The sequence below is a fragment of the Pelophylax lessonae genome (assembly GCF_965119305.1).
Source record: "Pelophylax lessonae genome assembly, chromosome: 2".
NCBI lineage: Eukaryota > Metazoa > Chordata > Amphibia > Anura > Ranidae > Pelophylax > Pelophylax lessonae.
The window spans coordinates 470,639,127-470,656,319 of record NC_138769.1 but is presented as its reverse complement, the minus strand read 5'-3'; the positions used below and the strand labels follow the sequence as shown (position 1 = coordinate 470,656,319).

Here is a 17,193-nt window from a genome sequence, read left to right as displayed (position 1 = left end):
TGTCTGACAGGAGAGCCGCCTGCTTTGTTTAGATAGGCAAGCGGCTCTCCTGTCAGTTTCCCCGAAGATTGCAGGAGGCTGGCAACGGTCGCACACTCTCCTTCTGCGGTCTGCCTCCTGCTGTGTCTAATCATGTACGTGATTATGCGCAGCAGAGCTGCCCTGCCACAGTAAATCTGCATGGGGCGGTCGGCAAGTGGTTAACATGGAATCTAATGGCTCTAGTTCACACCACTGCAGTGCCTTCCAGTGCAGTCAAAAGTAGAACATGTTGCATTTTTTTTCTGTATGAAACGTGGCAAAATGCGCTGGAATGCACATGTCTACGAAAGAGATAAAGAAAATTATAATATTTTTGAGATTAATTACATGCACAACTTAACAAACAAAGAAAAATTTTAAAAAATAGTTTATACCACGTATACAAAACAAGCCTGAAAGGGCTACTAATTTGCATGTTTATGTAAATTACCATCATATACCCGGGTAAAGCTGCTCCTGTCTTTGGGCAGCTGTACGCAGTATGTGAGGCTTCCGGGCTGGGAAATCTGCCTAAATTTACATCATATAATCCCAGGCGGCCATGTGCATGAGGCCACAGATCTGATAGCAATTTTGTAATGTTATTCCATTGAAAGTAAAAAAAAAAGTCATAAATGCTGAGGGATATGTGGAAGGGATGAAAATCGTATAAGTTTTACTGTGAGGGCATACTAAAAGAAAATTGGGCATACGATCATCCAATATTTTCCTCGTTGTCTCACAGCAAATCGAAACCAATGAACGAAAATTCATATGAAAATTCTCGTACGACAAAGGCTTTTTTTTTTGGTTGTTTTTTGTTTCTGATCATGTGCAGTCTTTTCAGATTTTTTTTTTTTTTTCTAGTACAAGTATCATACGAAAACGGTACACATTAAACGAAAATTGTTCATTCTTTTCCCAAACGAGAAACATTTTGGAGTTTGTACCTTCAAGGAATATTTGTACAAAAAGTCGGAATCGGCTGTCAAAAGTTGTGTACACACATTACAAAAATCATACGAAAGTTCTTTGGAGGAAAATTCTTGCCTGATTTTCTTAGTGTGTACGAGCCTTATTTCTGCAGCCAGAACACAATTCTGTATCTTTAGGGCTCTTTCACATGGTCCGCCTCCGTAGGCGGATCCGTGCTGCTCAGCGGGGATCGATCCGCGATCCCCGTTGAGCCGGCGGATAACAGCTCTGTCTCCGCTTGCAGTGCGGAGAGGGAGGTGTCACAACCCCCGCTGCTCTCTATGGGGAATCGGATGAGAGTGGACCGCCTGTCCGCTCTCATCCCATCTGATCCCCAGGATGGATGGAAAATGGGGTTTCCATCCATCCGGATTTCACGGACAGGATCGGATGCGGATGGCAGCGGGTGTCAGCGGACATGTCACCGCTGACATCCGCTGCTCCATAGGGCTGAATGGGGCATCCGATCAGATCCGCCTAAAAAACTGACAGGCGGATCTGATCGGACCGCCCGTGTGAAAGAGCCCTTATTTTTTTTTTTTTTACTATTTTATATTATTACTAATATAAAGGATTTTTTTATTTTTATTTTTATTTTTTTTTTCCACATACTAGTTTGAGTTTACAATGTGATACAGCTGTAGGGCTTGTTACATTTGGTTTACTTTGTGATACATGACTTGTAACAAGAACTGGTGCATATGTTTTCCAAATGATGAAAGACTATATTAACATTATTACAAAGTATTTACTCCCATGTGTTATAGTCAGTTTTTCTTTGCACCTGGTAAGCTTTTTCTATCAGATGCATCTATTTTTTGGGTCTGATTTAAGGATTTATTTTTTTTCTCCTACTCAAAATCTGTTTTTAAAAAAGCGATCGGCTGTCATGCCTAGAGAGGATATATCACAGACAAAATAAAAGTAATCGCTTCTAAAGCAGAGCTCCACCCAAAAGGTGACGCTCCGCTTGTCTGCCTTCTCCCCATTTCCACTGCAACATTTGGCTCCTTTTTTTGGGGAGGGGGTACATGGTTTTGACAGATACGAAAACCTACTTCCGGCTGAGTTTGCCGTGGGATAGTTCAGACCCCCTCCTCCTTCCCACGCAGCTGATCCATTTACAGAGCACAGCACGCTTCACGCATGCGCAGTAGGGGAAGGGCGGTTTCCCTTAGTGGAAATGGCTGCAGGAAAAGCCAATTTAAAAATTGACTTTTAATTTTTTCTGAAGAAGCCTGGAGCTCTGCTTTAAGTATTTCATGTTAGGGACTATCGGCAGTTAAGGTGTACTTTCCCCTTTTCACAAAAAAGAAAAGGTGAACGAACACCCTTCCTGTCCCCACTTACCTCGATGAGTTATTAGCTATAACTACCAACATAGCCAGTGCAGCAGTCTGCAAATTTGAAATCTACAGTCTTCCCCTGGGACAGATCAGAGCACAATAAAATAAACATTCTCCAGTAAGCTATTTGTTGAAATCTTACCCGCACTAGCAGTTGACAAATTTCAATGTTGCTGTCTCCTGCTCTCTGGGGGGTGCTGCTTCCCTGAACTTCTGGCCTTTACAGGAAAGAATTAACAGTGGACAGAGCAGTCCCGAGGTCAGTCTGTTAGCTTAAAAAAGGGAGGAGGAGAAGCCTGGGAGTGTCTTGCCAACCTAGTCTGTGGGGCTACGTGTTTCTATTGATGCACAGTGTAGGGAGACACAACTCTGGTCTCCGCATGTAAGAGTGGCTTCATAGGAGGCTGTAAGACAAACGTGCTACCCTGAAACGGGAAACCTGAGACAGCGGTCATGGCACAATCTTTAACTGAAACATTGGCAAGGATGAAAAGATGCATGGTCAGTGATTAGTGATTAACCCCTAATGCCGATGGAACCCAAATACATTTGTGCTCATAAGTTTACACATCCTGGCAGAATTTATGATTTCTTGGCCATTTTCCAAGAATATAAGTGATAACACAAAAACTTTTACTCATGGTTAGTGTTTGGCTGAAGCCAATTATTATCAATCAACCGTGTTTACTCTTTTTAAATCATAATGACAACAGAAACTACCCAAATGACCCTGATCAAAAGTTTACATACTCTGGTGATTTTTGCCTGATAACATGCACACAAGTTGACACAAAGGGGTTTGAATGACTAATAAAGGTAACCATCCTCACCTTGTGTAATTAGTGTGTGTGTATAAAAGGTCAATGAGTTTCTGGACTCCTCCTGGACAGACCCTTGCATCTTTCATCCAGTGCTGCACTGATGTTTTTGGATTCTGAGTCATGGGGAAAGAAAAAGAATTAACAAAGGATCTGCGGGAAAAGGTTGTTGAATTGTATAAAACAGCAAAGGGATATAAAGATATCCAAGGAATCGAGAATGCTAATCAGCAGTGTTCAAACTCCAATCAAGAAGTGGAAAATGAGGGGTTCTGTTGAAACCAAACCACGGCCAGGTAGACCAACTAAAATTTCAGCCACAACTGCCAGGAAAATTGTTCGGTATGCAAAGAAAAACCCACAAATAACTTCGGGTGAAATACAGGACTGTCTGAAAACGTGGTGTGGCTGTTTAAGGATGCACAATAAGGAGGCACTTGAAGAAATATGGGCTGCATGGTCGAGTACCCAGAAGAAAGCCATTACTACACAAATGCCACAAAGTATCCCGCTTACAATACGCCAAGCAGCACAGAGACAAGCCTCAAACCTTCTGGCACAAAGTCATTTGGAGTGATGAGACCAAAATGTAGCTTTTTGGCCACAACCATAAACGCCACATTTGGAGAATCGCTGATGTTTTGGGGATGTGTGAGCTACAAAGGCACAGGGTATTTGGACAGAATAGATGGCAAGATGAATGCAGTATGTCATCAAAAAATACTGGAGGAAATTTTGCATTCATCAGCCCGGAAGCTGCGCATGGGACATACTTAGACATTCCAACATGACTATGATCCTAAACACAAGGCCAAGTCGACCGGACATTGGCTACAGCAGAATAAAGTGAAGCTTCTGAAGTGGCCATCTAAGGCTGGCCATACACTATACAATTTTCTTGTTCAACTTTGCTTTAGATTTACCAAAACCATGTAATATAGGGTCAAACCTGAACACTTTACATTTGTATTCAATCAGGCATGCCCTTGCACTACATAGTTTAAGGTAAATCTAAAGGAAATTGAATAAGAAAATTGTATAGTGTATGGCCAGCCTAAGTCTCCTGACCAATGATCAATATCATTGAGTCCCTCTGGGGAGATCTCAAACTTGCAGTTCATGCAAGACAGCCCAAGAATTTGCAGGAACTGGAGGCTTTTTGCCAGAAAGAATGGGCAGCTTTACCATCTGAGAAGCTAAAGAGCCTCATCCACAAAAGCCACAAAAGACTTCAAGCTGTCATTGATGTTAAAGGGGGCAATACACGGTATTAGGAACTGGGGTATGTAAACTTTAGATCAGGGTCATTTGGGTAGTTTCCGTTGTCATTATGATTTAAAAAGAGTAAAAACAGTTGATTGATAATTAATGGCTTCAGCCAAACACTAAGGCTCCATTCACACATGAGCGTATCGTTTACAGGCGTTTTTTTGGGCTTTTTACAGGCGTTTTTTTCGGGCGTTTTTGCAGTTGTTTGGAGGAAGACATTGACATCTAACAACTCTTGTAATCAGCCAAAATAGAAGCTCATGTACTTTTTTTTAAGCCTCAACGCTCAGATGTGAACAGGGGGCCATTGAAATGAATGGGATTTTTAAAGCATGACCTGTTAGGTATCAATTTACTTGGCGTAACATCATCTTTCATGATTAAAAAAAAAAAAAAAAAAAAATATATATATATATTTATATAGTGTGAAAATGTATTTCTTCCCAAAAAATTGCATTTAAAAAACCGCTGCGCAAATAATGTGACATAAAATATTGCAATGATCGCCATTTTATTCCCTAGGGTCTCTGCTAAAAATATATATTATGTTTTGGGAGTTCTAAGTCATTTTCTAACAAAAAATACTGATTTTAACTAAGCAACATATGTCAGAAAAAGGCTTAGGCTCCAAGGGGTTAATTAGCTGCTGAAAGTGCTTAAAACCTGAGAGTTTCCTATTACTTTAAGCTGGTTCTGGTAAAAAAAACTTTTGGGTGCAGCCTCCCACATTATTCTTTCCTGAGCCCCATCTTGATCCAGCGATGTGCATGAGAGCAGCAGCTTTCCCAGGTCTCTCTCTGCTCATTGGCTCACACAACAGTGGGAGACAATGCCCATTTACAGGAGTGTGGCTCAGGGGCGAGCCAGCTGGACTGCCCCCAAAGCAAGGGCCTGGCTAATGGAGGCACTCGGAAGGGGGGAGGAGCCCGGACTACGGACGGGTGACCCAAAAAGAATAGGACTGGGGCTGTCTAACATGGTTGTTGTTGTTTTTTTTTTTTTTTTTTTTTTTTTTTTTGGATAAAGGTTGTGATTTAAATCACTTTTACTATCTTCACTGTTTGTGGTAATCAGTGCAGTGCTGGCTGCTTTAGCACAGTCTTTGTATGAAAGGGTATTCTTATTGATAGGGGCACCGTAGCCTATTAAAAACTGTAAGTTACAGAATGTATAAAACGAAAACAAAAAAATCCTCCTTGCAAGACTGTTACTGAAGTATTAGCAAGGCATTTATTTGCTTTTTTTAGATATGGAACTATTTGTTGTAAAACACTTTTGATTACATTCCTATTCAGACGCTGACCTCCAGTACACTTCCTTTTATGTCTTTGTCCTTACTCCAGTCTGTGTTCCTGTCATTGTTTTATGAATGAATTTTAGTAATCCTTCCCATTTCTGAATGAATGGTTCCACTTGTATCTATGTGGTATCGTGATAGAGACTGAACAGTTTTTTATTTTTCTCTACCTTTTACTGTTCTTTTTAGGTGGGAAGTGAAGGTGGTGTGTACATTGGGAAGGCATATATCCCTATCCTTTTTTCTAGCTAAGTTTCCATTGTTTTAAGGGGCTGTTCTTCTAGATTGGGTGGGCTGTTTCCACCAATCATATTGTGCCTAGCAAGGTATCTCTGCCTGTATGTCCATGAGACAGGAAGCACACAGAAAAGCTGGAACATCCTGTTATTCATTTTGTTGCTGGATGGGATTTGGCGAGCACCATCTCTTTTCCGAAAATCCACCATGAAGGTTTAGTTGCCTTTTGTGTTTCATTTTTAATGTGCTATTTTTTATTAATAATTCTTTGTATTCTGCAGCCTTCATATTAAAGTAATGAAATAAGTGTATTGAATTCAGACAGTTATGAGCTGTGGTGGGGTGGTGTTGCTGCCAATAGGTGTTCCGATTTAAAAATAGGACAGTTAAAATCGAGTTAGCTTCTGCATGAAATGACAATTTGATAGAATATTCTTATAGCCTGTTCAATAAAAATCCAGAATATATAAAAGTTTGAACTGTTGGCGTGAGTCAGACAAGTTTGAACACTGTTTTATTGGATTTGCTTTGTTTTCTCTTTTTAGATATATAGGCTTTCATATGAAGTCTGTAATGTTGCAGCGGTCTTTGTGTTTAAAATATTGTGCACATTTATCCATTCATTGTTATTAGCTCCTAGTACAATTCTATTTTAGTACATTTTAATTTTAGTTTTAAGAGTTAGCCTAACAAAAAAAAAAAAAAAAAAAAAAAGAATGTAATTGAAAGCAATGCAGTATCTGAAGAAACAATGTAGTACTACAAGGTCTATGAAGTGCAATTTTTCCATACACATCAAAAGGTAATCTCAAGGTACATATTTATTTCCGATCCAGACAGCATAAGGTCTCCAGTCACTTTAGCTCCTAGTACTCTTGCTCATTAAAAATGTTGATGTGTTATAATGTTTTATAATGAAAAACTTTCCTTTCCTGAATTTGAGACAGGTTTGGGTAATTGCTAAAATTTATTTAAATATTCACATTTCTAGAAATGTGGTGCTGGATAAATGACCAATGTGGTTTTTTTTTTGTATTTCAGACATTTGAAGCCAATGACCTATATCAAGGACAAAACTTTAACAAGGTGCTGAATTCCCTTGTTCTCCTAAATAAAGTCACAGCAGGTATGTATGATCTGTCAAGAAGTACTATTTTTATAGTTAATGTGTGTCTTGTGTGAAGAAATCTTCCTTATGTTATTGTATAAAACTGAGAACAGTTTTCTTATACTTTTGCATGTTAGTAAGGGGTTCTTTTTTGTCGTGCAGATTGCAGACATAACCTGAACACTGAGATTTACGGCATGTATTATACACTTTGAAGGCAGCTGCAGCAATAATCAAGATGTACATTTTTTTAGGGCTAGCGATTCCCTTTAATGTAAAAGTATTCCTAGCAGAAGCTGTTGGATTACTTTTTATGGGCGGTGGAAGGGGGGTCCTAGCCCCACTGCTGCCACCTTTTTACCGGGCTCTACTGTGCGATCTGGTAGCTCAGTAAGGATGTGACCGGTGGCATCTGGTTCCTGTGAGTGTAACTGAAGTTTTTCCTCCCACTGTGTGATGTCAAAAAAACCTAAAGGATTTTGCCATTTCTGGTTTCAGTCTTACGTAAACAAGCTGTTGCCAGCTTGATAAAACATCTGATCAAACCTGTCTTGGTTTGATCAGATGTTTTGGGCCCCCCACCAGTGCTCCTGGCCCCCCTCTCTTCTGTTGAGTGCCCCCACAGAAAGCAGCTTGCTATGGGGCACCCGAGCAGGCTCTCTTCCGGCTACTGCTCTGCATGTCCATTCACACAGAGCTGCGACTCAGCCCTGCTCCTTCTCTCCTCATTGGCTCACTAGCTGTGATTAACAGCTGTGGGAGCCAATGGCTATCTCAGCCAATGAGTAGTCCCCAGAGAGCCAAGGCTCTCATGCACATCACTGCATCGTGAAGGGGCTCAGGTAAGTATGAAGGGGGAACTGGCAGGGCTGCTGCACAGAGAAAGTTTTCTTACCTTCATGCATGAAGTTAGATAATTTTGAGCCCTTACAACCACTTTAAGTCATTCTGAATAATAAACTGGATTGTGTGTCTAGAGATTTTGTATAAGCATCTGCAAGTATATTACATTACAAACATGTCTAGGAGGCCTGGCGTGTGATTTAAGCGCATCCTTTTATTATAAACATTTTATTTATTTTTTTTAATAGTAAAACAATGTTTGTATTGGAACTGTTCTGCTTCTTCTTCTTCTTTTTTTTTTTTTTCTGTACATTTTATATGCCTTAGGCTCCTGAATTGTCTTCCAGCTGCTTCCTTTTCATGCAGCATTTTTTAACCAGCCGTAATGAACAATGAGTATGCAAGTCAGGGCAGCGGTGGAAAACGGACATCCTGTTCATCGCCAGCCATAGACATAATTGGCCATATCTGACTATTTACGCACTTCCATTTTAACCTTTCCTTTTCTATACCAGCGTTTTTTGGCAGAGGAGGGAAAGCGTTAAAACCCATAATTTTTTTTTTCTTTACTGTTTTTGTTAAATGTTAAATTTTTGTCCTGGGGATACACGTTTGGTCATAGATAATTTAATAATTAAGTAAACACTGTATACAATTACAGAACTTTTTTTATTAATCTTGTACATATCATTTTTAACAGCTGTTTAATAGTAGGTCAATAACAATACTATTATTCTTATAGTAGATGGTAGCCATCCAATAGGGTGTTTTTTGGAGACTCTGTTGGTAGATTTCATTTTAAGATATTTTAAAAGTTGTCTGAATTTTCGCTGTCTTTGAAGATATTTCCTTTCATGTCCTGTTGTCCCAGTGACAGGAAGTGAGAGGAAAGCTGTGCTTTTACAGCAGTAAAAACCCATGAAATGCTTGCTTTTCACCACTTTATTCAGAAGAGTAAACAAAAAGTTGACTTGAAACTTGCGCTAAGAAAATTATGCAAGCCGCTATTGCGTAGCTCTTTTTCTTAAAATACTATTTGCCTGGCTGTCGATCTTTTCATCTATAGGCTGCAATAGTTTGAGTCACTGACCCAGAAACGTTATGAGCAGAAATCCTAAGGGCACTCACTAGCTGCACATTTTTTTTTTTATTTTGGGTTGGTGGCTCAGAACATTTTAAGTTGGAAGATTTGAGGGACAGCTGGGTACACAGCAAATGGAAGCATATATTTAATCATCAGGTTCCTTTTTTAAAGAAAAGCTTTCATGAGGTAAATATGTAGGCTGTCCTAGTTTCTGAAAATGCTTTTTCCCTGGCTGTAATGCTGCCCCTCCGGTTTCAAAATTTGACTTCCTAGCATTATGCAGATTATGTATTCTGACGTGCTTCCTATTTTTTTGAGTAAGTGAAGCCGTGTATGACAACAAGAGGCATGGCATGACAGCCAGTCAGTAAGCATTTTTAGGAGATGGTCTGCCTATCTGTTCCTCTCATAACAAGTTTCGTTTAACTTTGACTTTTATTTTTTAATTGATATATTTCTTTACTATACCTTACTTCTGTTCAACTCTTTTACATCGGGAACTTTTAGTTCCATATTGTTGAAGAGCTAACTTGTGTTTTGAGTTTTTAATGTAACCTTAAACGCGTTGTGTGGTTTCTAGATATTGGCTTGGGAAGTGATTCTGTGTGTGCCCGTCCATCTTCACATCGGATAAAGTCCTTTGATTCCCTTGGGTCACAGTCTGTTCTAAGCCGCTCATCAAAATTATTGCAGAGTCAATATCGAAGCCTGGTAAGTAATTGTATATGTTTTTGTTTTTTTGGTATAAAAAAAAAAAAAACAAAATAGCAGTAGGTGCAATAAGTACTTTGCTTTCCTCTGACTATAATTGAAAATATCCAATATTTTATTTGGATCAAAACAGGTCATACAAAACTTGCTGCAAGCAGTAATTGTGCAGATTACCACCATCAAAACAAAGGCCACTCTGTTTTACTTAACCACATAAACATTTAGATATATTTCTTAACAACTCTTTGGAATAAAGGTTCCTTTCTCTTACGTCCTCCGACAGTCGCCGCCTCCTCTAAGTCCTCACTGATGGGTATTGTCTTCCTATCCTTAGGAATAGCTAGGCATATAGACTTAGTCCAAAGACAAAATGCATTAGCATATACACACCCACGGGGGCTATCCCATCCGGTCAATACCCCCCCTGCATCACAACTCCCAACTCAGTTTTAATTTGCCTAGCGTCAGGAATAGTCAGGCTACCTTGTGCTGGGGCTTCAGTCTCAGCCTTCCTATTTGATTTTCTTTTAAAAATGTCAGTTTTTTTCTCTCACTTTACTAGCTGTTTATTTTGTCAGCTTTAGTGTTAGTTTATTCTTCGGATGAAGATGGATCATGCGGTGCTGGGATTCGGACTGGCCGCCCTGGTTCTCCAGGGCACAGAGGGTCAGATGGACCCCCAGCCCGCCATTGAGCGTTCAGCTATGGTTCGCCCTGGCATTAAGAACGACCCATCCCTGTTCGCTGCAGGGATGCAGCCGTGAGGTGGCTACCTCACAGGACTCGTCTGCGCTGCTGCAGCGTCATGTCCCTGGCTCACGGCACTCCCTGTCAGATGAGGACAGAGGTTTATCCGTGCATGGAGGCTCCCCACGCCATCGGGTACAGGTAAGTACTTTCCTGTGTGGGGCCTCTGCCTGGGGTGGCAGTCTGTGTTGCTGTGTGTCCCCATGTCTGTGCCTGTGTGACTCCCTGTGCGATCCCTGCGGGGTTCGCTGTGTGCAGATCTGTATGTTTGCCGGGGGTCCCTGTCCCTGTGTCACCTTAGGTGCATGTTTGGGGGTACAGACTTGTGTGTTGTGCGGCGACCGCTGCGGGGGTAAATTTGCGCGGTCCACCATGTTTTCACTATGCACACGTGTATAGCCCCTATGGGGCGAGTATACAGGTCATTTTGGCGCCATCCGCCGCCATTTTGGGGGCGGTAGAATGATCGGTTCGGCCGCATGTCGCGTAGCCTCCTATGCATCCCTATGGGGCAGCCATTTTCCCTGGGGTCTGGCTTATAGCCAGCCCCCTCCAGCAGCATTTCCTTTTCCTCTCAGGCAGCAAGGACACAGGTAGCAACGATCTGCGGGCTCTGCAGTTTATCTCTCTGTCTTCTTCTGTATACTGCTTCTGGCTCAGTTTCTTTCTCCTTTTGGGGGTCTTCATAGCTGTGACAGTAGCGGTGGGCTGCGCACTCCGCAGCGCTATTTAAGGGGACAGTACACTACTTTTTTGCACTGTAGTTTTTTATTATCTTGAGCCATGGATTCTCAGGAAAGCAAGTTTCCTCCAGCTTTAGTGGGGGGCCCCAGTTCTCCTGTGGCCCCGCTGCGACCTGATCTGGCTGCTGTAGTTGCGACTTTAGTGGCAAATATGGAAATGCTGATGTCTGAACGGGCTGCGAGAAAACGGCCCAGGCTGTCTCTCTCTTCTGATTCAGATGGGGATATTGCTGCTGCTGCTGCGAGCGTGCCCTTTTCAGGGTCCCGCTCATCCTTAGACCCCCCCCGGGGTCTGAGGGGGAGGCTGAGGTGGAGGGTGTTGATACATCCTCCCCAGGGTCACCTGAAGAACAGGCGACCATGGATGAGTTGATTATTTCGGTTAAGGATACCTTACATTTGGAGGACGAGCCCAGTCCTCCGGGCGTTGTGTCCTCTTTTGGGAAGCACAGGACCCGCAAGTCTGCGCAGGGTTTTCCCTGCCCAGCAGAATTCCATTACACTGTTAATGAAATGTGGCGCACGTTAAAAACATCCATTCCTGGTAACTAGTCGGTTCAAATTGCTTTATCCTTTTGCGCTGGCTACGGAATCGCGATGGTGTGTGCCTCCACAGGTGGATCACACTGTGGCCGTGCTGAATAAGGCTACCTTGGTTCCTACTGAGGATACCCCGGTTTTCCGGGATCCCACGGACCGGCGGTTGGAGTCTCTAGCCCGCCATTCCTATACGGTGGCGGGTTCGTTGCTCAAACGTCCGTTATGGTGGCTCAGGCGGTGGCTGATTGGATTAAGGTGCTTAGAAGCAACCTAGTGTCTGATGACGTGCCGCCTGCACGACTGGAAATGGTGGACCAGATCCATCAAGGAGTCATGTATCTGTGTGATGCAGCCCTGAATGAGGCCCCCTTGGTGGCTCGCCTCTCGAATGTCGCGGTACTTAACCGGCGACTGATATGGCTGAAGAGCTGGTCGGCCGACCAGTCTTCGTGGAAAACTGGTGCCGATTTTCCCTATGCTGGCTCTCGCCTTTTTGGCGAGGCGTTGGATACCCTGGTAAAAGGCGTCACGGGGGGCAAGAGCACTATGCTACCCCAGACCCCGAAGAACAAGTCTTTCCGTGGCAAGCGGGGTTCTGCGCCTAGATCAAATCAGGGGTCCTTTCGTGCCTTTCGGAACCAATCCAAGGGCAAGCCCTTCAAGGCCCAGGGCAGTCAGAAGAAGCCCTGGGCGGGTAAGCAGAAGTCGGGCAATGCCAGCTCGGCGGGTCAGTCCGCCTCTGCCTGAAGGGGCGCCCTCACCCATTTCAGGGGTGGGGGGACGTTTGCGCGGTTTCCTCCAGCCTTGGCTGCTCCGGATCTCGGACAGGTGGGTCCAGGAAATCGTTCGATCAGGTTACAAGATCGAATTCCTTTCCAGGCCGGCGGACAGATTCTTTCCCTCCAATCTCCATCTGCTTCCGGGGCGTTTGCAGGACTTGCATCAAGCGGTGCAGGACCTGCTTGCTCGGGGTGATTGTCCCGGTGCCTCATCGGGACAGGTTTCGGGGGTTCTATTCGAATCTGTTCACTGTGCCCAGGAAGGAGGGCAAAGTGCGTCCTATTCTGGACCGGAAGTTTCGAATGGAGTCTCTCCGTTCGGTAGTGGCCTCCTTGAGTCCAGGAGAATTCCTAGCTTCGATAGATCTGAAGGATGCGTACCTGCACATCCCCATTTTCGAGGGTCATTAGCGGTACCTTCGGTTCGCTATTGCAGAGGACCACTACCAGTTTGTGGCGTTACCGTTCGGTCTCGCTTCGGCACCCAGGGTGTTTACCAAGGTGTTGGCACCGGTTCTGGGCCTGCTGCTGGCCCAGGGCATTGCGGTCCTGGGGTACCTGGATGATCTGCTTCTGAGATCGCGTGCCAGTCAGGACCTTGTGCGCGATCTGTCCATCACGGTACAGACGCTCCAGGAGTTCGGGTGGACCATCAACGTTCAAAAATCAGCGTTGTCTCCGTCTCTTCGCCTTCCCTATCTGGGAATGGTTCTGGACTCTGCTCAGGCAAAGGTATTCTTGCCGGAGGACAAGCTCCGGACTTTGCGGGACGAAATCCGGTCCCTCAGGGACAATCCGTCCTCGTCACTCAGGACCTGCATGCGGGGCCTGGGTTTGTTGGTGTCGGCCTTCGAGGCAATTCCCTTTGCCCAGTTCCACACGCGGCTCTCCAGACGGAGATCCTGGCCAGGTGGGACAGACTTCCTCAGTCCTTGGATCTGGATGTCTCCTCGAGTCGCCGGACCAGATTGGCTCTTCTGTGGTGGATCCAGTCCCCGTCGGGGGCGGAAGGCAAGTCCTTCCGCCCGTTGGTGTGGACAGTGGTTACCACGGACGCCAACCTGTCGGGCTGGGGTGGAGTCCTGGGCAACCTGTCTGCCCAGGGCACTTGGTCGGAGGAGGAATCCTCCCTCCCGGTAAATGTGCTGGAACTACGAGCGATAAAACTCTGTCTCTTCCAGTGGTCGGACCGTCTCCAGGGCCTGCCTGTTCGCGTACAGACGGAAAATGCTACCGCGGTGGCTTACATTAACCACCAGGGGGGCACCAGGAGTGCTCGAGCAGCCCGGGAGGTGACCGACATTCTGTCTTGGGCCGAGACTCATGTCCCGGCGATTTCGGCAGTTCACATTCCGGGTGTGGAGAATTGGCAGGCCGACTATCTGAGCCGCCAGACCCTGGACCAGGGGGAATGGTCCCTTCACCCGGAGGTCTTTCAGATGCTGTGTGCGAATTGGGGATCCCCAGATGTGGATCTGTTCGCATCCCGGCTAAACCGAAAGGTGGAAAGCTTCGTGACAAGAACGTGGGATCCGTTGGCGGACGCCTCGGATGCGTTGGTGGCCCCTTGGCATCAGTATCGTCTGCTGTGCGCCTTTCCTCCGATTCAGTTGCTATCCCGGTTCCTTCGCGGATTGGCCTCGGAACGGCACATGGTGATTCTGGTGGCACCGGACTGGCCTCGCCGGTCCTGGTACGCCGACGTTGTTCGCCTGGCAGTGGCACCTTCGTGGCGCCTGCCTCTGCGGGAAGATCTCCTGTCTCAAGGTCCGATCTTCCATCCTGCTTTACAGTCGCTGGCTTTAACGGCCTGGCTGTTGAGACCCAGGTCTTGAAGGACAAGGGTCTATCCTCTGAGGTTATCCCTACCTTGATCAAGGCTAGGAAATCTTCCTCTGGTAAGATATATTACCGTACCTGGAAGGCCTACTTCACCTGGTGTGAGTCCAGGGGGTTTTCCCCTCATTCTTACTCGGTGTCGAGAATCTTGGCTTTCCTCCAGTCTGGAGTGGATCAGCGCCTGGCGCTGGCCACAATAAAGGGCCAGGTGTCAGCACTGGCGGTCCTTTTCCAACGCCCTGTGGCGTCTCATTCCTTGGTGCGCACATTCATTCAAGGTGTGCAACATTTGGCTCCTCCCCAGAAAGGAGACTTTACCTCCATGGGACCTGAACTTGGTCCTGTCCGCGTTGCAGCGGGCTCCCTTTGAAAATATCAGGGAGATATCGTTGCCTCTGCTGTCGAAGAAAGTTGCTTTTCTTGTGGCGATCACTTCGGCTCGCAGAGTGTCGGAGCTGGCGGCGTTGTCTTGCCGCTCCCCTTACTTGATAATTCACAGGGATAAGGTGGTTTTGCGACCACCCCCATCCTTCCTTCTCAAGGTGATCTCGGATTATCACCTTAATGAGGACATTGTCCTGCCTTCGCTTTGTACGAAGCCAATACATCCAAAGGAGATTGCCTTGCATTCCTTGGTTGTTGTCAGGGCGATCAGGGTTTACTTGTCGTCTACGGAGTCCTTTCGGAAGACGGATTCCCTCTTTGTCCTTCCTGAAGGACCTCGGAAGGGCATGGCTGCGTCCGCAGCGACTATTGCCAAATGGATCAGACAGACCATTGAACAGGCTTACGCCTTGAAGGAACGGGTTCCGCCCTTCCCTGTTAGTGCGCACTCTACCAGGTCTTTGAGTACTTCCTGGACCTATTGGCATCGGGCCTCGGTGGCCCAGGTGTGCAAGGCGGCGACTTGGTCGTCGGTGCACACGTTTTCCAAGTTCTACAAAGTAGACGTTCTGGCATCAGCTGATGCTTCTTTTGGCCGCAAAGTTCTCAGTGCGGCTGTGCCATGATGGACCCTTGAGTTTTTTTCTCTGGGTCCCTGGCTGTTGGCATTTGCTTTCCTGGGCTGTTGCTCCTGTTGAGCATGTTTTTTTCTCTGTTGCCCAGTTGGTTCTTACAGTGAATGTAAGATTCCTTTCTCTGATGTGGGTACTGCGTTGCCTTTTCTACGGTTGCGTCTCCCACCCCTCATGTCTATACTGCTTTGGGACATCCCAATTGTGATGACTTAGAGGAGGCGGCGACTGTCGGAGGACGTAAGAGAAAACGAAATTTTTGTAAAATCTTACCTGTAAAATTCCTTTCTCTGAGTCCTCCGACAGTCGCCGCCCCCCGCCCCTCTTTTGTGGGGTTCTTATTACCTACTGCTATGCTACCAAACTGAGTTGGGAGTGGTGATGCAGGGGGGGTATTGGCCAGATGGGACAGCCCCCGTGGGTGTGTATATGCTAATGCCTTTTGTCTTTTGACTAAGTCTATATGCCTAGCTGGTCCTACGGACAGGTGGACAATACCAATTGTGATGACTTAGAGGAGGCGGCGACTGTCGGAGGACTCAGAGAAAGGAATTTTACAGGTAAGATTTTACAAAAATTCCGTTTTTTTTTTTTTTTACCTGGTTAGGATAGATAGATATTCCTAAAGCATGGGGATCTTTAAATTAATTTGTGTGTTCATCCTAGGTGCAGTAACTTTTGGGTCATACAATTGTTTGCTTATAGTGTTATGCAGTTATATGTTTATTAACAAGTTGAACTAATAAGTTTATGAAATGTAATTTACAAACATTTACATACAGAATCAGCCCTCAAATGGGTGTGCTATTGTGGCCGTCCGTGTGAGGGCCGTGTTTGCCCGCACAAGAATATGTGGGTGGGTGCAGGTGTCAAATTGGGAGCTGCTGCTTCACCCCAATTTATAAAAATGGGACTGGTTGAACAGAACACCTGTGCATCCCTGTGTGGACAAGCACAACCCTTGCAAAGTCGTATGCTATTGTACACCTGTGTGAACAAGGCCTTAACAGCTGAATATGTAAAACATGTACATTTAGTCATATCGGACGCAAACTCACACTTGGAGATTACATCTGTGGTTGAGTAGCTTAATGTGGTTACTTTTTTGTAGATTAGAAATAATGTGATGGAACATAAATGCCTGAAGCAATTCACATATTCTGTAGCACAAGTATTTTTATGGGTGAAAACATTTGTTTTATTTGATTGTACTTGGTAGTTTGTGTGTGTTGGGGGGATTATTTCTGCATTTTTTTTTTTTTTTTTTGACAGTCTGATCAGAAGCCCATAAGCCGAACGGCAGGTTTTTTCTTGGATAGCGTGAGAAATTTAGAGCATCTGCCAGTATCTTGCATATAGTATGATGATTTGCTTTCTTGGTTTTGCAGCTGGTTAGCAACATTTTGCTTTGTAACCAAGCCTAATAAAATACAGGACTATTTTGTTTTTAATAGCTACATAAGAGCTGTTGTGGACAACAACTCTAAAAGCTAAGTGATCCTGCTGAGACATTCCTTTTTCATTTTGACCCACATGAATCAGATTTTCTCTTGCGTCCTCTGACAGATGCAGCCTCTTCCAAGTTTCATCACTATTGGGTAATGGCGCTCTCTGCAGGAGCAGGCTAGGTAGTGAAACTTCATTAAAAAGCTTTAACTCGACACACCTTGGGGACTGTCCCTCTCGACATTACCCTCAGACACTTAGAGCTTACTAATCAGTTTCTTGCTGCCTAGCTCAGGAGTAGGACCTAGGATACCCTGCTGGGACTCCGGTCTCTGTTTTTATTTTTTCTTTCAAAAATGTTTTATTTTATTTTC

General features: G+C 44.8%; 1 protein-coding gene across 2 annotated transcripts in view; it reads left to right on the top strand.

The window, feature by feature from the left end:
* ARHGEF7 (Rho guanine nucleotide exchange factor 7) overlaps nt 1-17,193 on the top strand; it is a 326,826-nt gene that overhangs the window by 47,873 nt on the left and 261,760 nt on the right. For both annotated transcript variants that reach the window (XM_082244774.1, XM_082244775.1), the window contains exons 3-4: nt 7,005-7,089; nt 9,579-9,709. In XM_082244774.1, the coding sequence (XP_082100900.1) occupies nt 7,005-7,089; nt 9,579-9,709 (216 nt within the window). The remainder of the gene's footprint in view (nt 1-7,004; nt 7,090-9,578; nt 9,710-17,193) is intronic.